General features: G+C 40.6%; 1 protein-coding gene across 1 annotated transcript in view; it reads left to right on the top strand.

Annotated features, from left to right (window-relative positions):
• Positions 1 to 21,319, top strand: part of IBTK (inhibitor of Bruton tyrosine kinase) — a 96,741-nt gene that overhangs the window by 42,114 nt on the left and 33,308 nt on the right. The window contains exons 14-23 of the mRNA XM_077812747.1: positions 3,344 to 3,426; positions 3,521 to 3,558; positions 5,285 to 5,381; positions 6,050 to 6,151; positions 7,167 to 7,284; positions 8,889 to 8,949; positions 10,573 to 10,700; positions 18,997 to 19,109; positions 19,843 to 19,991; positions 20,805 to 20,968. Of these exons, the coding sequence (XP_077668873.1) occupies positions 3,344 to 3,426; positions 3,521 to 3,558; positions 5,285 to 5,381; positions 6,050 to 6,151; positions 7,167 to 7,284; positions 8,889 to 8,949; positions 10,573 to 10,700; positions 18,997 to 19,109; positions 19,843 to 19,991; positions 20,805 to 20,968 (1,053 nt within the window). The remainder of the gene's footprint in view (positions 1 to 3,343; positions 3,427 to 3,520; positions 3,559 to 5,284; positions 5,382 to 6,049; positions 6,152 to 7,166; positions 7,285 to 8,888; positions 8,950 to 10,572; positions 10,701 to 18,996; positions 19,110 to 19,842; positions 19,992 to 20,804; positions 20,969 to 21,319) is intronic.

The following is a 21,319-nucleotide window of genomic DNA, read 5'->3' as shown; positions in this document are numbered from 1 at the left end:
GATCTCCCCCATGCTGTTGAGGTGCCCCAGCCCAGGGGCTCCTAAATGCAAGTCCCAGCCAGGTTAGGGAGGGACAAGACTTGTCCTTCCCCTGCGCGGCTGCTCTTTGGGGGTGGGGGAAGGATAAGACCCACCTCTGAGTGCCTTCCCCGCTGCAGGAAGCTCTGGGGCTGGGCAGCAGTCTTGGAGGTTCCTGCAGACAGAGGAGGCTTGGTGAGATGGGTTTGATTTCCCCCATGCTGCTGGCAATGCCCCAACCAGGGGCTCCTAGCTGAGAATCCTGGCTGGGCTGGGGGGGCCAGGATTTGTCCTTCCCCTGCACAGCTGCTTTTGGGGAGGACATCAGACTCACCTCTGTGTACCTTCCCCTGCTGCAGGAAGCTCTGGGTCTGGGCAGAAGCTCCAGAGTTTCCTGCAGCCGGAGGAGGCTTCCGGCAGTGGAGGTGGGTCCAATCTCCTCTGTGCTGTGGGGGCCCCAGCAAGGGGTTGCTAGTCCCAACCGGCTGGGAGGGACAGGACTTTCTCTTGCCCTGCAGGCCTGCTGTTGGGTACCTCTCCCAGGTGCAAGTAGCTCTGCCCCCCTCACCCTCCACTTGCTTCCTTTCCCTATCATTTTGCAGCTGTGAGGAGAGGGGTAATTGTACAGAGAACTGCCCTCCCCATCCTTCCAGATGCAATTGTTAGCTTGTTTCAATAAAAATAAAAAGAAAGATGAAGAACTGAGAGAATTTTTTGATTGACACTTTACAGCAGTGAATCACACTCGGCTCAACTCACTGATCGATAGATACGAACATTGGGGCACTTTTGTAGCATAGTAATCTCAATTGGCATCCTTCCGGAAGACAAGTGAAATTACAAGTGTAAAATGAGTGTCCAAAGTAAATCAAAAACCTCTAAAATCATTAATACAGTGGATCAAGTGAAAGAATTTTGGCTTCCAAATTCTACATGCTGATGGTGACAAACTACTTTGTACAGACTGCAATGTTTTGTTGGATCATACACGTCAGGCAACAGTTCAGCGCCACTTAGACTTGGAAACTCATCAAGGCAGAAAGAGGGCTGCGCATAGTGCATTGCTGGTAAACGAAAAGTTAAAAAAACAATTTCATCTTTTCTTTTTTAAAAAAAAAAGAAAATGACAGAGAGCTCTGAGATCTGTCATTTAGCTAGAATGAAACTTGTGGATGTGTTTGCAAATGCTAATATCCCACTGGAAAAACGTGATCGCCCAAAATGCCAGTTGCTTACCAACTGCGAATAAGTTACAACAGGACTACCTTCCTAAGGTTTTTGCTACACATTTTGAGGAAGTGAAGTATCAAATTAACGCATGTGAGTCTTTTGCAGTTATTTCGGATGAGTCCACAGTTGAGCAAAACAACTACGTACTGCATGTTCTGTTTGATTTTATTTCTGACAAGGCCAAAGATGTACAGACAGAAAAGCTAACAGTGCTTGCCAGCTGCGTTTACTTCGATGCTGTTAACTATGGTAGAGTTTTTCAAGCGATAATTAAAACCATTTCAAAATATGGTGTGAACTTTGTCAAAGTATCTGCTTTCATAAGCGAAAATGCAACTTACATGATGAAATCTTTCAAATCTGTTCACCAAAGTCTAATGCCAAATGTTGTCCATATTACATGTAATGCACATATAATTTTGTCTTCTCAGGGAGCTGTGGAGATGTGAGTTAGGGAAAGTTGATAACTGGTCAGCTACATTAAAATATCTTTAAATGCTGCCCTAGCCACAAACTGTGATACAAGGCAGCACGTTGCACCAATGACTGAAATCAGGGGGAAAAAATGGAACTTCCCCCAGAGCCAATAATTACTTGTTGAAATTTCTGATTTGAGGCTGTACAATACCATGCAGCTCACCTGATGTACTATTTGGAGTTCATCTCAGAAGAGCTCACACTGACACCAAAAATGCAGGTTCTAAACAATGCTCAGCTGAATGAGGAAGTTCAGTTCATTGCCAAGAATGCCACAGGACTGATAGACTTAATCACTTGGTTGGAATCTTGACATGTCACAATCCTCCAAGCATACAAAAAGTAATGGATGTCCTGTTCCGGGCTGAAGCACAATCAAATGAAAATCACTCTGACAATGCTGAGTTAAATGCCAGTGCTCAGCAGGTGTTTTCTTGCATGGCAAAGAAGCTCAAACAATACTATTGCTATGGGAAAGAGTCAAGCAATGCAGCAAAAACTGTTCAAAAGTTTCAACAACATTCAGCAGGGTTCCTAAAAGTTGTGTGTATTTTTGACCCTGCACAAATGCACCTGTTGATGGTGGATTTACCTGGCCTAATGCAGTTACTGGCTTTGACAAGAATTGTGGGCTGGAGATTCCTTCTTACAAAAATATCACAAAAGACGCGGACTGTAGTTTGCCTGTGCTACAGTTTTGAAACTCAGTGGAAAGCAGAATCCCCCATCTTGCAAGGCTAGCTCGGAACTGGCTGACAATTCCAACGAACTCCACGGATGCAGAGAGAGCTGTGTCTGAACACAAACAGGTGTTTTCAGACAGGGAATGAGGGAAGACACAGTTGCTGGATGCTCCATGTTGACATTCAGTTAATAACATTAGAAACCAGAACTTTTTTTTTCGCTTGCTTTTGTTAACTTAAGGCAGTGGCTCTCCAGTATGAGGCTACCAATGGAGATCACTACCCTACAAAACCATATCAGATGCCCATATCTACCTGACCGGGACTAGCAGCTAGGTGTCTGTAGGAAGTTCCAGAGCTCCTGCCCAGCTCAAACCTTCCTGCAGCAGGGAGAGGTCCCTGGAGTTGGGTCTGGCCTCCCCTTGAGAGGGCCCATGTAGGGGAAGAGGAAGTCCTCTCCCTCCCCAACCTGGTCAGGACTGGCAGCTAGGAGCCCCTTGCTGGGCCACTCCTGGCACCACAGGGGAGATCAGACCCACCTCCTGCGTCTGCAGGAAGCTTGGCTGCTCCTGCCTTCAGAGCACAGTCTTGAGAAGCAATAACTGGAAGATAGAATTGGTTTTGGAGGAAATCCTCTTCACTAGTTAGCTTGCTTTATGACTAGCTTGGCTTATGGTGGGTTTTCTTTTTTTTTTCTTTTTTTTTTTTTAATCCTTTTAAGACCTGCTGAGAAGTCTTGTTTGGTATGTTTACCATCATAAAGGTAAATGTATTGTGTTTCTAGTTAAATATTTGTAAGTTCCTTCCCCTCTTTGAGAGCACAAGAAGCCTAATCCTGTCAAAGCTGGTTTCAAGCACAAAAGAGAAATGAACTGTTTATAGAGTTTATATTTGCTAATAATTTCAGGATTATAACTGTTCTAAATGTCTTGTAGTTCAGACCTCTGTGATGTGACCATGAAATCTATAGATGGAAAGGAATTCCCTTGTCACAAATGTGTACTCTGTGCAAGACTTGGTATGTATGTAATATCTGTAGATTCTTTTGTTCACAATAACTTGCTTCTCATATTATGTCTCAAAATGAGCTTGTTTTTTTTTTTTCTTTACAGACTACTTTCATAGGATGTTAAGCAGTTCTTGGATTGAGGTAAGCTTGCCAGTTAAAAATATGTGTGCCGTGTTAGTTGTTTCACATTAATGTAAGTGAATGAAGATTTTCCTGTTTCTCAAATGAGATTTTGCCATTAACTGGAATGTAAATTAAAATACAGTTTGTGTAAAACTTGTAGGAAAATGGGAAATTTTAGCAGAGAAACTAATTTTGAACTGTTCAGAAACTGTATTAAATAAAAAAAATTAAGCATAAATGTTATGAGACATGGTAATTTTATGTAAAAGCAGACTTTGAGTTAGTAAGTATATTGCTATCTTAGAAATTTCTACTGCAAATAATCTGTAGTATTATAAACCCCTCCCTCCCCCCAGTGAGTTTGAATTGCTAATATCCTTGGAGGTGTATTAAACTTCCTTCCTGCAGTAGGTCTTAATAAATGACATGTAGATAATATTAGTCTTCAAGTAATGTCCCTATGAGTGCTCCACTTCAGGTGCGCTCACGCACAATGTGTCTTTAATCAGAGATTTTTGATAGTAGTGCCTGTTTGGGCTGCATTTCCTCATGCCCTGCTCTGAGATTACTTATGACTATGCAAGCGAACCGCCCTCAGTTCCTTCTCACCTGTCTTGGCCTGAGACGTAGGGTTAATGTGCCTTACTTTCAAAGTCTCTTAGCCTAGTTTCCCTTCTTTATTTTATTATTTTTCTTTAGTTATTTTATTTTAACTTTTGTATTTTGGGATTCAGGGGGATTTTCTCTCATCTCTTTCCTCTTTGGGCAAGGGGTGCCTTCCACTGCTAGATGCCATTGCCCCAGGGTATGCCAGGCTCGCTTCAAGCAGTGCGTCTTTGCTGGGAGTCCTTCCCAGTCAGTGACCGGCATTCCCATTTTATCCACTACTTGGGAGAGTCTCATATCCTGCAAAAGTGTTCCATCTGCTCTACTTTTTTAAGTACTGAGCAAGAAAAAATCTGGAGCTGAAACTGAGGTTCTTAATGATGGAGTGTTCCTTTCAACTAGCCTCATGTCCAGGCCAGGAGACACCCCTCTCGTACCTCCTGCTCCCCAACCCAAACATCAGTCACTGAATGAACACAGTGCCCTGTCAATTTCAGCACATTCACCTTTGTTTACCTGAGGTAAATTCATGAAGAAAACCCATAGAAAATGGAGTCATTGTCCCCAGAAAGAGTCCATCTCAAAAAGACCTCAGTCCCTGTGAAGACTGCTGAGGAGTCCTTGTGTCCCACCCTGGGTATGGCTGAGGCTGCAAACATTCTTGGTACCAATCCTGTGCCTGGGGCTCTGGGCTCAGCAGAGAAAAAGGACAACAAGCATGCCTTGTATTGAGACCTTTGGTGCTGCACAAGCAGGGCACTGCATCATGGGAGCATTCAACCACTAAGAGAACTATACACACTATATGTACTGTCTACATCTAAGTTGACCACTAAGATGGCCTTGGTACCTGGAAGATGTCATGTCCCATATGGTCTCAGCGCCCCCCCAAGTCATCCTCATAAGCATCGACTACTCTGATCAGAATAGACTTGCCAAAGCAGCATATAGCATCGGTATCGACAACTGAATAGGGTCCCATCCTTCAAACCCATCCAGTACTGCAGGAGTTCAGATTCTTGAGAGACCTACTTGTTTTGGAGGAACTGGAGTTTCCCGTGTAATTCCTTGTAATCACCTTTGATTTTTAAATGATCAGTTTTTGAAATTGTACTCTTCTTATCCCTTTTTCCTTTAGTCATCCTGTTGTGCAGCTCTGGAAATGCCAATCCATTCTGACATACTGCAGGTTATCCTGGATTACATCTATACAGATGAAGCTCCTGCAATAAAAGGTGCTGACAATATATTTGTTTCTGGAAATTGTAGAGTTGGGGGCATGAACAGCTGACAGCGAGTTTTTAAAAGGAATAAATTTCAGCTTGATCTCTTTCAAATAATTCTGCTATTTTCATTTTAATAAACAAGGAAAAGACACCTGAAGGGAGCAGAAAGTTTGGATATTGTGCACTACAGTGTGAACGCTTTCAAATTAGAGACATTTGTGTGTTATGGGGAAGTGGTACCGTAAGTACCACGATTAGATTACCCTTTTTACTAAAAAGATATTGTATTGCCTTTTGAATCATATATGTTATTTGGTAAACCCCTACCAATATGATATCATTTTATACTTTGGAGTCAGTTGTAGTTTTACTGCAAGTGTTGTCTCCCGCCCCCCGCCCCGACCTTCGTTTTGCTGAAGACACCATGATCAGCTGCTTTTTCCACAAGCACTTCTATGTTTTCTCTATGTTGCCCCTTTATATATAAGAAAAACTCCTTCTCTACAAGATTTGCAAAGCCACTACCATCTTGTCCTATTTTAAATCCCACTTCATAAGCTACCTATGCCATGACACCTACAAAGCACAGTGGAGCAAACTGGCCTTTGTTGAAACTTTTCTGAAGCATTTTTCACGTAACCAGTCATCTTTCTCATGCAACTTTTCTTCATTTCCAGACTCTCAAAATGTGGAATTTATTTGTAATGTTCTGGTGGTAGCAGACCAACTTCTTGTATCTCGACTGAAAGAAATGTGTGAAGTAGCCATTACTGAAAAACGTGAGTGTTTTTACTATGTTTCTTAATGAAATGGCTGCATTTTTTCATTTTGTTAAAATAAATCCAGTTGTTTAGAAGGTAAGTGTTTAAGCTTTTTTGTGAGTTGCAGTGTGACGCTGCTTAACTCTGGCTGTGGCTATGGGAATGAAGGCGCGACTCTCCAGTTCATGTCATAGTTCTCTCTTGCCTAGACATCTGTGCTCACCCCCCTTCAGACTGCCCAACATTCTAGAACTAAAATAATCTTCTTGGCCTGCAACTTCAATCATGTCACTTCACTTCAAGTATCTTTACCAGTTCTGGGTCTCTTACCTCATCAAATTCAAACTCCTTGTCCTCACTTTTTTAAGGCACTACACAATTTTTTTCATGTTTCTACCTAATTCCCATCTCATGTCCTTCCCTAACTCTTTTTTGTTGCTCTTTTTGTGCTTTCATACTTCTCTTGACAATGTCTTTTTGGGTGGAAATGCCTCCCTCTTCTAGCACACCAATCATCCTCACTCTCCTTCATCTCTCTTCTCAGAATCTACTTGGCTTTCCTTGGTGACTTCCATTCCTGCCTTCTCTCACTACATCTTTTTCAGCTATAGAAAAATATTGGAGCTTAAGCTTTGTTCACAATATAAATTTATTCATGTTACTGTTGTTTTAACCTCTGTTTCTCACTCTCTTTGTCTGTTTGCTCCCATTTTCAAAGCTGATCTGTGCTTAGATTGTAGGCTTTTCATAGCTGTGACTATCTTTTGTATTTCTGTAAAGAATCAGTCAAATTCATGCTACATAAGTATTTAATAATAATAGTGTTGCCTTGGGTGGAGTCAGGGCCACTTAAGCATTAGTGCTCCTGTCTAATGAAACAGGAAAAGGGTTTGTTTTTATTCATTTTTCATAACCTGAGCTCTCCTCCCCTCCCCCCCCCCAATTCATACTGTATATCTTGATGTAATAAGTGATTACAGAACAAAATTGCAGTATGTTCTCTATTTAAGTCTGTGATGTTTCTTCTTTCCAGTCACTTTAAAGAATGCTACTGAGCTGCTGGAGTTTTCAGCAACATACAGTGCTGAACAGTTAAAACTGTCCTGCTTGCAGTTCATAGGACTAAATATGGCAGCCTTGCTTGAAGCGAGGTAAGAGTGGATGTAGGTGTTACAGTATGCTTTGAACCATAAAAGTGAAATACTGCAAAAGGGTGGAACTGTTGGAAGAATTATCAGGAAATGTTACGAGTGATAGTTGAGAATGTAACCAAAAATCCTCAGCTGCAGTGGTATACATTTGTGCTGAAACTCTGTGCCCTATCTTGCAAGTTATGTATCTGTTACACCTGTACTACAACACATAATAAAGTGTTACTTCCGTAATCCTGAGGCAAAAAGAGCCTGTTCCAAAGCCCACTGAGATAAGTCAGTAGGAATCTTTCCACTGATGTGGGCTTTGAATCAGTCCTAAGAATGGAGACCTGCAAGGTAGCTCTGGAAGACATTTCAAAATGGTTATAAATAGGGCTAGGTGAAATTTTTTCAGACAAAAATTTCAGTTTTTATTTATTCATGAACAACCCCAAATTTATCATTGTTTTCACCTGAGATTTTTTTTCAGGATCAGCATCAGAAAACTGTTTGTCCTTCCATCGCCCTCTATAACTTTAGCCGAGGAGCTAGGGGCACTTGCCTGGGATGTGGGAAACACATGTTTGAATCCCTACTCTGGAGCAGGGACTTGAATCCCTCCTCTGAATCAAGCAGAGAAGAGTTGAATCCACATCTGCTACCTCCCAGGAGAGTGCCTTAATCACCAGGCTATCGAATCATTCTCACTCTGTCCCTCTATTTGGCCCAATTAATATTTGACTTTTTATACGAAGTGGAACACCTTTAAGAGCAGAGATTGAGAGCAACCTACCCGAGAATAGCCTAGCACCTGGCAAGGAGAGATGTGTGTTTAAGTTCCTGTTTCAGAGTAGGGATTCAAACCTGAGTTGCCCACATCCCAGGCGAGTGCCCTGAGCTTTGGGCTACGTATTATAAGGGAGAGGGGGAGGAACATGCGTAGTTTCTTGAAGCGGGACCGAAACAAACTTTTCCAATTTGCTGACACAGGCCAAACATTTTTGGAACAGACTGTTTTCTGTGATTTTTTTTTTTTTTTTTTTCAATTTGCTGGTCGAACTAAAAATCCAGTTTGCTCAGCTCTAGCCATGAGCATCATGTTGGTATTTTTTACATACATGATTGCTGTTGCAGTTTCAGTGTAAACAATTTCTCTTTAAAATAATTGCTGTGTTCACACATGGTAGGTATATAATATGTTACAGGCAAGTAAATGGGATTAAAGCAGACCTCAATTTTTATTACCTGCAACAGTAATTTTACTTAAAGGGTTAATCTGCACCATATCCCAGACAAACTCTTTATGTAGCAAATTGATTAAAAAACTAAACAAAAACTTGCTTGTTAGAAGCTATGCAATGCCTTGGATTGTTAGACTGTATCATAAAGGAGCCAAACAAGTAGGCAAAAGGTAGATGAGAAAGTAATTTAAGATTTGATGATCTAGCTAAAGTAGGATGTTAGTGCCCATCACCATAATATCTAATGCTATCACCTGTACATATGTGTACCCCTAAACTGTAATTATTTGAATCCTATTGAACAAATATCTTGCAGTTTGAATCAAATGACTTAAAGTATGGTAAATGAGACCGAGGCTATAACTATCTATCTTGTTTTAGGACTCTAGATGTCTTAAGTGATGAAGTTTTGAGGGACCTTTCTGTGTCTTACAGAAAAATGGTAAGCTATACCTAGGTCAGTGAAAATTGACTACTTTAAAAATGAACATTGAGTTAAGCTGATAAATGTGTGTCAGATGCTCATCAGGTGGGCAGTGGTCCTTTCAAAACATTAATCCAGAAATAAATTTAATCTATATTTTTTTAAATTCTTCTTTACTTCGGAAATTTTCTGATAGTTACACATTTATTACCACTGCAACATGCATAATTCTGTGTTCCATTAAGACTATCAGTCATATGCATTTAATGGTATTAATGGCACCACAAAACATATGTTGTAAATTGGCTTTAGTAAACAAACGAGTGTCGGGTAATTCTATGCAGAGGAAGAATTTGTGGTGTGGGGGGAAGAGGTAACACTCATTTTTAGTGGAATTGGTAGCTTCCAAGAGTATCTAATTCTGCTTTCCTGTTCTAATATCAGTAGGGCAATGTAGGAAGAATTAATATTAAGTGAAACAAAAGAAATGAGTGAAACTTTGCCAGTAAGCAAGGGAGAGTCAGCATACAGTATAAACTATTTTTCTTCTTTAATACTTTAATGGTAAGAGACTGTGATTGGGCATAAATCTGTGCCATTCTTCTATGAAGTATCCTAGTCAGTTTTTAAATTAAGTTCTGAACCTTTACGTTTTCTTTAAAAGAATTAAAGAACGTGTAGATGTGGCAGTGTTTGTGTGTATGCTTTTTTTTTTAATTATAAATTTCCTTGGTCTTGTAGGCTGTAATGCATAATGGTGATAATACCTGGATTCTAAAATTATGTATTTGAGTGATTATAATCTGGTACAGAGGTTCTCAAATTGCAGTCCGCGGGTCACCAGTGGTCCGTGAGCTCCATTCAGGTGGTCTGCAGATAGATCTCTCTAAAGTGTACATCTGGGTGGCCACACATGAGAGAATGAAGGGCCACCCACCTAATTAGCGGAGTCACACAGGCATGGCTCTGCTAATTAGGTGCCTGGATCCTGGAGAAGATGCACATGTATGGTGAGCTAGTGGCCTTGGGGGGAATAGGGGGTAGGTGGGAGGGGGAAATGGGGTGAGAAGAGGGAGTGGGGGGAATTCGGGATTTGCAGGGCTGTGGTGGCCAGAGAAAGAGGTGACTTTCCCTATCTCCAGGGCTGCTGCTGCCAGGGAGAGATGGCCCTCCTCCCCAGCCTCAGCTCTGTGGGTGCTGTGGCGGGGGAGAGACCTTCCTCCTTCTCAGTCATAGCTTGGGGGCTGCCATGATGGGGGAGAGAGGGAGAGACCCCCCTCTTTCCCAGCCCCAGCTCAGGGGCTGTTGCAGCAGGGGAGAGAGGGCACATCCATCACATTAGAAAGGGAAGATATGAAAATGAGTTGTGTGCTTTTATTTCTAGAACAAAAAAAGTTAATTATTATTAAGGTTTTTTTAATGAGGTACTTTTATCCAAAGCACGTTACAATAGTTAGCTAATGGTACAAACAACATTTGGAAAGATCGTTAAGTGGTCCGCTGAGACCCTCAGCAATTTTCAAGTGATCCGTGAAAAAAAATAATTTGAGAACCACTGATCTGGTACTTCTGCAAGAAATAGTTTGCTTTCTACTATACAGCTTAAGAGGATCAGTGTAACATTAACTCTTGATATTTCAGATTCCAGCTATGGTCAGGAGAGTGATTACTCCATATCAAGATGGACCTGACATTAGCTCTTTGGAGCCTGATGACAGAGAAAACTTTGTCTTTTTGAAAGAAGAAATGAATACAGAACTAACATCTCAGTAAGTCTTATGTTTTCTTCCTTTGATTGCTGAAATAGTTGGCCTCTGTAGTTCTTGGCATTCATCACTCCAACCAAGTGAACTACACATAGCAGTATCTTTCTTATAGGATACCGATTTATCTCTTTTCACAGCTAAAAGTCAAGAGCATTGGTGGCACCAAACTAATAGAGTTAAAATACAAAAATAGAAGAAATGCAGGTTCCAAAATCTTTTTCAAAGTTAAAATGAGGTGAGCAAAAATGGCAAAAGGAGCAGTTCAGAATGATGTTTAGGCTGAGTGGAGATGAGGCTAGTTATGTAGCTGAGTTATGGAGTTATGATGAGCTGAGTTATGGAGCTCCTTGAAACTAAAGATAAGCGTAAACTTTAAATGGAGTGGGGATAATCCACTGAAGTGATTTGAGGAGGAAGAGGAGATGATATCAAAAAGAGAACTTCTTTGATTGGGAGTGGGGTGACAGTGTTTGAGTGGATTGTAGTTGGAACAGAAAGATGGGAGTGTAGGTGGCTGGAGAGGAGAGTGTTAAAGTAACCAAAGCATGAGAAATAGGGAGTAGGAGGGGAATTAACAAATTTTTAGAGACTAGAGCAGGGGTAGGCAAACTTTTTTTGGCCCAAGGGCCATACTGGGGTGCGAAACTGTATGGAGGGCCGGTTAGGGAGGGCTGTGCCTCCCCAAACAGCCTGGCCCCTGCCCCCATCCGACCCCTGCACTTCTCCCCCCCCCCCCCCACAACTGCCTCCTCCCCCCCCCTGCTCCTTGTCCCCTGACCGCCCCCTCCCGGTACCCCCCTTCCCCGACCGCCCCCCCGCCCGGGACCTCACCCCCCTGAACCTCTTCCCCATCCAACCGCTCCCTGTCCCCTGACTGCCCCCCGGGACTCCCTGCCCCATATCCAACCCTCTGGCCCCCTTACCATGCTGCTCAGAGCAGCATATCTGGAGCCGTGCTGCCCAACCGGAGCCAGACGCACTGCCCTGCATGAGCGTGCAGCCCCGCCACCCAGAGCGCTGCCCACGCGGCGGCATCACTACAGGAGAGGGGGAACAGCAGGGGAGGGGCTGTGGGCTAGCCTCCCTGGCTCGGAGCTCAGGGGCAGGGCAGGACAGTCCTGTGGGCCGGATGTGGCTCGCGGGCCGTAGTTTGCCCACTTCTGGACTAGAGGAAGAAGTGGCAAGATCTGCTGGATCTTGAAATTGGAGAAGATTTTAAAATGATTCCATATTGTGGGGTTGTGTAGCAAGATGTATGGTGGTGCAATTAACAAAAAGGGTTCAAGAGCAGAAGGCTTTGAAGGAGACATGATAAACCCAGTTTTAGACTTGCTGGGTCCAGGAAGAGGTGTCAGAGGCAGGCACAGATCTATGACTAGATGGAGCATGAGAGATCATGGGTAGAAGAGGATGCATTTGGCAGTAATCCGTGTTCAAGTGGTAGTAGAAGCCATGGGAACAAATAAGATCACCAAAGAGAGAGGCGAGGACATCTATTTAATATTCTATGGAAAACCTGCATTTAGAAACAATGTTTAAGAAACCAAAATTAATGATAGTTGAGGGCTGGAAAAGTTTACATCTGCTGTACTGTATTAAAGTTCAATGTAAGAGAAATTTTGTTTGCAAATGAGCCTCATACTACACGCTTTAAAAAAAAATTGTGGCTTTTTTCCTTCTAAAAGGTTAATAAGCTTTTTCCCTCTGATGTCTGATCAGACTGACCTTTGCTTTTTCAGAGCTCTCTGTGCAGTGAAATGTGGTAGACCCCTGCTAGTTTCTTTTCTCCTACCACTCATTCTGATTGGTGGCACTGTTAGTAGAACTGTAGGAGGTGAAGTCAGGTGTATGCACAGAGTGCAGCTAGATCAGGGGTGGGCAAACTAAGGCTCAGGGGCTGCATCCGGCCCTCCAGACATCTTAATCTGGCCCTTGAGCTCCTGCCGGGGAACAGGGTACCTGCTTCACACGGCACCTGGAAGCGGCAGCATGTCTCTCTCTCCTCCTCCCCCCAGCTCCTATGCATGGGGCAGCCAGGGGCATTGCCCCCCCACAGCTACAAGCATCGCCCCCCCACAGCTCCCGTTGGCTGGGAACCATGGCCAATGGGAGCTGCAGGGGTGGCACCTGCAGACGGGGCAATGCGCAGAGCCGCCTGGCTGCACCTCCATGTAGGAGCCAGAGGGGGGACATGCCACCACTTCTGGGAGCTGCTTGAAGTAAACGCCCCCCCCAGAGCCTGCAGCCCTGATCCCCATCCTGCCCTCTGAACCCCTTGGTCTCAGCCCGGAGCACCTGCACCCCTAACCCCTCATCCCCACCCCAGAGTCCGCACCCCCAGCTGGAGCCTCTCCCCGCACCCCAACCCTCAATTTCATGGGCATTCATGCCTGTCATACAATTTCCATACCCAGATGTGGCCCTCAAGCCAAAAAGTTTGCCCACCCCGACCTAGATGTATGGAGTTCTGTGCAGCCACTACAAAGGCATTGGGCTCTTATTATCCTATTGTAGCTTTTGTAGCTTTCGTGTGCTTCAGTTAACTCCAGTATTTTTGCAGGTAGCAAATGGGAATCATGGGAAGAAGTGACTTGAGGCTGAATGAACAGAATTTGTGAATAATAAAAAAAAATAACACTTTTCAGCAGTTGATTTCAAAGTGCTTTACAGAGGCGATTGGCATCATTACTACATTTTACAAAAAATGAGGAAACTGAGGAACAGAGGTGAAGTGACTTGTTCAAGGTCACCTAATAGGTTATTAATAGAGCTTGGTACAGAATTAATGTCTCCTGAAAGTCTGGTGCATTATCCACTAGGCAACACTACCTCCTACTGCATAGCACCTTTTATGTATTTTCCAGCAGAGTATGTGGAGAAGAGTAGTAGACCTTTTATGATAACTGTAAGAACTGAGAATTCAAGAATTGTTCAAAAATAATACTAAGCATCTCTAAGTCACCTTCTGTCAGAGGGTTTCAAACCACTTACAGAAATGGATTTCAATGCCACAACTTTGAGATAAATATGCATATTCCCCATTTTCAATTTCTGTAAACTCAGTCACAATTAAGTGATTTGTGGAGCTGATTAAAAATTTTCAAAAATCAAATTTTTTTTATGCATTTCTGTTGGAAAATTTTGCTTTCTAAGTCAGCTATAGTTTCTTGTAATCAAAGGAAACTAGGAATAGAACAGTTCTTGTCTCCTAGTCCTATTTCTTTTAATCACAAAACCATTTTTCCTCCTTTGTCCCTCCTATGTCATTGTACTCTTCTTTGTATGTGATCTTTGACTGAAGAGTGTGTATGTATAACATCACTTGTATATCTTCCACCAGTCTTAGATAATTTTTTCTAGATTCCCTCTTGCTGCTTGCAGTATTCCACAGAAGCACTGGTAATATTAGCATATACAATGGTGTCAAATAATGCTTGATGAGGACAAAGCATCGGGTCTTTGGCAGACCCACTGAATCCTGCAGTACTCCATAGGGTCCCATGAACCGTGCTGTGAGAAACAACATTTTTTTAACTGGCTGCATTATGTATATAGCTTTTTTAAAAAAGCTGCTGATCTAGAACGTTGGCAAACCTGTGTTCAAATAATTTATTAAACACCTGTTTGAATATTCTAAAGTTTTTCTCTTTGGAAAATACTTATAGAAGAAGTAAGCACCACGGATGCAAATAATGCTGCAGCATACCACATTTAGATGGAAGAGGAACATAACAAATCTTCCAAGTTTTGACACATCAGAATTGGGTAGTTAGTGCTTTTAAAATTCATACTACACAGTTAATCAGTAGTGACATTCCTGATTATCTTCCACTTGAGGCTCCAGAAATGGTTTAATTAAACCCTAAGTCGTACCACCCAGTGCGTGTTTCAGGAGCAGTGAAGAAGATTAAAATTATGAATATATAATATACTTTAAAAATCTGTTATACGTCACTGTTGTGTAGGAGCCTGGATAAAATAGGCAATATAGGAAGAAGAATGATTGGCTAAGATTAAAACTGTATAATCCAGTGTAACAACAAAGGTATATTACATTTGCTAATTGTTGCAACAGTGCAAAAAGTTTTGGCCCTTTTTGGGAGGCTTGACTTTTTGTCTTAAAGTCTTGCAAAGTATCTAAGCCTTATCAGGAGTCCACGACAACTGTTTCATTGTGTTCTTTACTTTATTTCATTCTTGGACCTTTTAAAGTACATTATTACAATTGTTATGTGTAAAACAACAATAGAAATTCTATGAAATAGGAATACTGTAGTCAGTTATGGGTCACATAACTCTTTAATTTTGGTACAATAAATAAAAGCTGTTTGGATTTTTTCCTCCCACTTTTTCCAGTTGTTTGACTAAGGATAAGCATCCTGTCTACATGACTGTTTACAAGCTATACTACCAGTGTAATAACATTGTTATTTTGGAGACCATGTTTGTACTGGTTTCAGAGTAGCAGCCGTGTTAGTCTGTATACGCAAAAAGAAAAGGAGTACTTGTGGCACCTTAGAGACTAACCAATTTATTTGAGCATAAGCTTCTGTGAGCTACAGCTCACTTCATCGGATGCATTCAGTGGAAAATACAGTGGGGAGATTTATATACATAGAGAACATGAAACAATGGGTGTTACCATACACACTGTAAGGAGAGTGATCAGGTAAGGTGAGCTATTACCAGCAGGAGAGCGGGGGGTGGGGGTGGGGAGGAGGGAACCTTTAGTAGTGATAATCAAGGTGGGCCATTTCCAGCAGTTGACAAGAACGTCTGAAGAACAGTTGGGGGGAGGGGAATAAACAGGGGGAAATAGTTTTACTTGTGTAATGACCCATCCACTCCCAGTCTTTATTCAAGGCTAAGTTAATTGTATCCAGTTTGCAAATTAATTCCAATTCAGCAGTCTCTCGTTGGAGTCTGTTTTTGAAGTTTTTTTGTTGAAGAATTGCAACTTTTAGGTCTGTAATTGAGTGACCAAAGAGACTGAATTGTTCTCCGACTGGTTTTTGAATGTTATAATTCTTGACGTCTGATTTGTGTCCATTTATTCTTTTACGTAGAGACTGTCCAGTTTGACCAATGTACATGGCAGAGGGGCATTGCTGGTACATGATGGCATATATCACATTGGTAGATGTGCAGGTGAACGAGCCTCTGATAGTGTGGCTGATGTGATTAGACCCTATGATTGTGTCCCCTGAATAGATATGTGGACACAGTTGGCAACAGGCTTTGTTGCAAGGATAGGTTCCTGGGTTAATGGTTCTGTTGTGTGGTGTGTGATTGCTGGTGAGTATCTGCTTCAGGTTGGGGGGCTGTCTGTAAGCAAGGGCTGGCCTGTCTCCCAAGATCTGTGAGAGTAATTGCTCATTCTTCAGGATAGGTTGTAGATCCTTGATGATGCATTGGAGAGGTTTTAGTTGGGGGCTGAAGGTGATTGCTAGTGGCGTTCTGTTATTTTCTTTGTTGGGCTAGTCCTGTAATAGGTAACTTCTGGGTACTCTTCTGGCTCTGTCAATCTGTTTCTTCACTTCAGCAGGTGGGTATTGTAGTTGTAAGAACCCTTGATAGAGATCTTTTAGGTGTTTGGCTCTGTCTGAGGGGTTGGAGCAAATGAGGTTGTATCATAGAGCTTGGCTGTAGACAATGGATCGTGTGGTGTGGTCTGGGTGAAAGCTGGAGGCATGTAGGTAGGCATAGCAGTCAGTAGGTTTCCAGTGTAGGGTGATGTTTATGTGACCATCGCTTATTAGCACTGTAGTGTCCAGGAAGTGGATCTCTTGTGTGGACTGATCCAGGCTGAGGTTGATGGTGGGATGGAAATTGTTGAAATCATGGTGGAATTCCTCAAGGGCTTCTTTTCCATGGGTCCAGATGATGAAGAGGTCATCCATGTAGCGCAAGTAGAGTAGGGGCATTAGGGGATGAGAGCTGAGGAAGCGTTGTTCTAAGTCAGCCATAAAAATGTTGGCATACTGTGGGGCCATGCGGGTACCCATAGCAGTGCCGCTGATTTGAAGGTATACATTGTCCCCAAATGTGAAGTAGTTATGGGTGAGGACAAAGTTCAGCCACCAGGTTTGCCGCGACATTATCAGGGATACTGTTCCTGAGGGCTTGTAGTCCATCTTTGTGTGGAATGTGGGTGTAGAGGGCTTCTGCATCCATAGTGGCCAGGATGGTGTTATCAGGAAGATCACCGATGGATTGTAGTTTCCTCAGGAAGTCAGTGATGTCTCAAAGATAGCTGGGAGTGCTGGTAGCGTAGGGCATGAGGAGGGAGTCTACATAGCCAGACAATCCTGCTGTTAGGGTGCCAATGCCTGAGATGATGGGGCATCCAGGATTTCTAGGTTTATGGATCTTGGGTAGCAGATTGAATATCCCAGGTCGGGGTTCCAGGGGTGTGTCTGTGCAGATTTGTTCTTGTGCTTTTTCAGGGAGTTTCTTGAGCAAATGGTATAGCTTCTTTTGGTAACCCTCAGTGGGATCAGAGGGTAATGGCTTGTAGATAGTGGTGGTAGAGAGCAGCCTCTTGTTCATATTCCGACCTCTTCATGATTACGACAGCACCTCCTTTGTCAGCAACAGCGTACTTAGCTGTTTTCCAGTCATGCTACTGTTTTAACAGAATTAAGAGTAGTTTTATTAAGACACCAAAGGTTACCATTTGGTTCAGTGTGCTCATTATTGTACCATTTCAGTAGATCACACAGATCTTGTTCAATGCTACCCTGAATATCTGCATAGGTTGCATATGCTTACTCAGTGTGGCTCTCTGTCTCTCACTAGTGGTGGTTTGGCCACAAATAGAGGTTTGAATCTGCTAATGGCTTTAAGCTCACAGACTTAGATGTTTTAGCTTAGGCAGTTGAGACACATAGTTTTCGATCTAGAAAGCTCAGCAGGGTAGATAAAAATCAGTGATTTCTTTAAAAAAATAATTAAAATTAAAAATGGATTTTTTAAAACCAGATTTTTTAAAAACTTTTTTAAATTGTTTCTTTAAAAAAGTGTTCAAAATGAAATGTGAATTAAATACAAAATGTTAGGTTCCAAATTTATTATAGTCTCTCAAAACATTTTAAATAAAAAAATAAATATGCTGAATCCATGAGTCTCCATCAAAAACTTTGAGTTTAAAGGCTGCTTTTCTGTATAAAGAGAGAATCGGGGGGAAATGTCTAACTTGTGAGGTCAGGCTTTATAATTATGGTACAGTGGGGTCAGCCTAAGTAACGTAGTAGACAGTCTCTTGAAAATGAGACATAGATGAGTAGAAACCTAAGCTCTATTCACTTTCACTTAAATAAATTTGCAATTTTCCCGAGGCTGATCTGAAATAATCAGTTTAACTAACTGACTTCAGTTAATATCTGTTTAGTAAATTATTTAGTTGTAAATGTGAAACATGTTTTGCTGGGAGAAGTTTATGTATCCACAACATTTATGATGGTTTTGTTAAACAAACAAAATTTATTTTTATTAAAATTCCAGTTACCATTAGAATGCTGCTAGACACAAATCATGAGCAAAAAGTTAATTATCTAGTGAAAAAGTGACATCACCATTTTCTAACCTACTAAAATGTACAGTTAATAAGAATCTGAAAATATTAAGCTATGTAATTACTTAAATAAATGTATATACTTACATTATACCATCCTAGGTAGCAAAAAGATGTACCAAATCTAGTGTAAAGGCTGTATTTAGTTGTAAATAAACATGTTTTAAAGGTGTTATCAACCAATGAGAAAGCACCTTTCTTTAGAAAATAACTGAAGAACAAATGGAAAAGTTGACTAATATCACCTCTTTAAATTGAGGTTTTCTCCTTGGTGATTTATATCACTTTGATTTAAATCAGTCAACTCTGAATCTGAGGTTCAGTCTCCTTTGCTGTGACTCACCTATGGACATCTTTTGGCTCCAGTCAAGTACCTTTTCTTACAATTACTCTTTTACCATCTCCATTTACTTAGATCTTACATGTAAGGAGTGCTAAATCCACCACACGCTAGTTCAAAAGTCCATATCTGGTTTAATGAACATGTAAGTGTCAAGACTATATGAGAAGAAAAGCTTAATATTAATCTTGATATATCTACCTCGCCAGTACTGTAGTTTAGTTTGACTTGTCATGCTCATGTATACACTCTTGATGCAATATACATAATCATAACTGCTGCTAACAATCCAGTCTATAAATAAGTTTTCATATTGTCTGAGTGATTTAACAATATTAACTGTGTTATTTCTAAAGACTTCTCAAATATAAAAATTTTCTGCATAGGGAAGCTCTTCTCAAAAAGGCAAAAATGAAGGCTAAAAAGAAGCCACGAAGACGATCAGACAGCTCTGGAGGATATAATCTTTCGGATATTATTCAGAGTCCACCCTCCACAGGTTAGTGGCAAATGAACTTTCAGGCATCACAAAGTCTAGCATCAACTTTAATATGAAATACTATACTCTATCTGTTCATCTTTAGAAGAATTTCTTACTTAACACACAACTTTTTTTGTAAATGTTCAGTATGGATTATAATGGTTTATTTATTGAATTATAGAATTAAGTGATACTGTTTTTTCTTCCCTTTTTAAAGGGATATTTAACTTTGGCCCCAAACTTAATTTTTAGGAAAACAAGCCTTTTATAAAACTAAGACTAAAGGACATTTTTTCCATGGTTTTTTTGTTGTTGTTGTTTTGTAACTTAAATGTGCCCCTGTAATGTTGGCAGCCCAAACACTGAATCACTACTTGAAACCCTGAAAGAAAATGACTGGAATCTGATTAGCCTGTTGTTCATTGTCCAGTTGGTGAGAAATAGAAACAGTAAATGCATGCATTCCTTTTTCAAGCAAATAGTTTGTGTGAATCAGATTAGAGAAAGGAAGAGAAGGGGGAGCTATTTTATTCTGCTCCATGATGCTTGAAAATTGATGGTTACCTGCAACTGTATAGGATTATGTAATGAACTACCCTTTTTAATTTTATATTTATAGTTTTATAATTGTCTAATGTTCAAAATATGATGCCACCTTCCAGGTCTGTGTATTTTCCTATATAAGCATTGTATAACAATCCTGCTTTTCATGTTACAGTTCTATTTTATATTCTTATCCAATACATTTTAGGTTTAATAAAATTGGATAAGGCTAACTCTGTGGAGTCGCTTCCAGAATTGCTGACATCTGATTCTGAAGGTAGTTATGCAGGAGTGAGTAGTCCCAGAGACTTACAATCCCCTGACTTCACAACAGGATTTCAAGCAGATAAAACTGAGGTATTTTGGTTCCTAAAAATCTTTTTTTTTAATTTTCTTATCTTAATGTTTTATTGCCTTTCTTTGTGTAATTTAAAAAAATTCAAACCTTGATTTTTTTGGTGCCTTTAGAAAGACAGTTTAGTCACATTCTCATCCTGAAATATTAAAATAAACAAACAAAAATCCTCTGTGGTTTTAATAGATAGTGCTGATATTTTGTTTATGTATGGTATCAGGAGTTTTTAAACACCATGTTTCATTTTATACCCCTTTTGTTTTTTGAAATTTTCAACTCTCTGATGTCTTAGACTTATATTGTTTAAAATCCCTACCTCATATTTATCTGAAAGAATAAAGGAACCTCAGATTTAGCAAAATAAAGCTAATTTTCTTAGCCTGATGTATTTGGTAAAAAGATTACTGGCGAGGATAATTTTAAGAGTGTAATTAAAGAGAGGATTTATAAAGAGAAATTAAGTTCACAAGAATTGAGACTAATTCAAATCTGTGTGCATGTTAGTGTCCAGTATCAAAATCGTTATTTTAGACCTGTAACAAATCTCTAGGAGTAGTAGTATACTAGTTTATCTAGTAATGTATTTGAACATAGTTCTAAGGTCATTCTTGTTTTTTGATGGATGCTGTCAATTAAAAATAATATAAATAATGCAGATTGAGCTGGGATTAATTAAAATACATCTTATGCTTCTGATATTACATGTAGAGCCTCTTCATGTATACTTTAATATTCGCAACTTATGTCACTTCTAACATCACCCTTTTCTAAATGGGGAAAAAACCCTGTTTCAATAGAATTCTTTTATGTTTCAGATGAAAGACAAAATGTATGTTCAGAGTATAAAAGCCCTACATTCTAATAAAGAGATGAAATTATGTGAGGGATCATCAGCTCTGAAACAGTCTGTTCCACAGTCTATTCCCAGTGTTAAAAACAACTCTGCAAGCTCTCCAAGTTGGGTTGCTACCTCTTTCAGGTACAATAAAATTTATTGTAAATAATTAGCTGACAAGTACTGTGCTTTCCATTTGGTAAAAGATAGTGAACATTAGTAGTTTAATATTCTTGCTTCTTTTCAAAGTGAAAAGTTAACTGTGTTTAAATTGATTGTATGATACCAGCAACACTTGACATGTTGGCTAAGGATGTTGGCTTTCTTTTTGCAAATTGATATGCTTGCTTTCTCTTGAATAGTAAAGAACCATTAGATACATCTTAAAAGGGACACTGTCTCAAAGGGTTTTAAAATTTTAAAGTAGCTCTTTCTGTTAATTGGATCCTTTACTCCTCCATCCTTCAATTAAAAAATAGTACTACAGTATTGTGA

Source organism: Eretmochelys imbricata, chromosome 3, assembly GCF_965152235.1.
Source record: "Eretmochelys imbricata isolate rEreImb1 chromosome 3, rEreImb1.hap1, whole genome shotgun sequence".
In the NCBI taxonomy this organism is placed as follows: Eukaryota; Metazoa; Chordata; order Testudines; family Cheloniidae; genus Eretmochelys; species Eretmochelys imbricata.
This window is presented reverse-complemented; position numbering and strand designations above follow the sequence as displayed.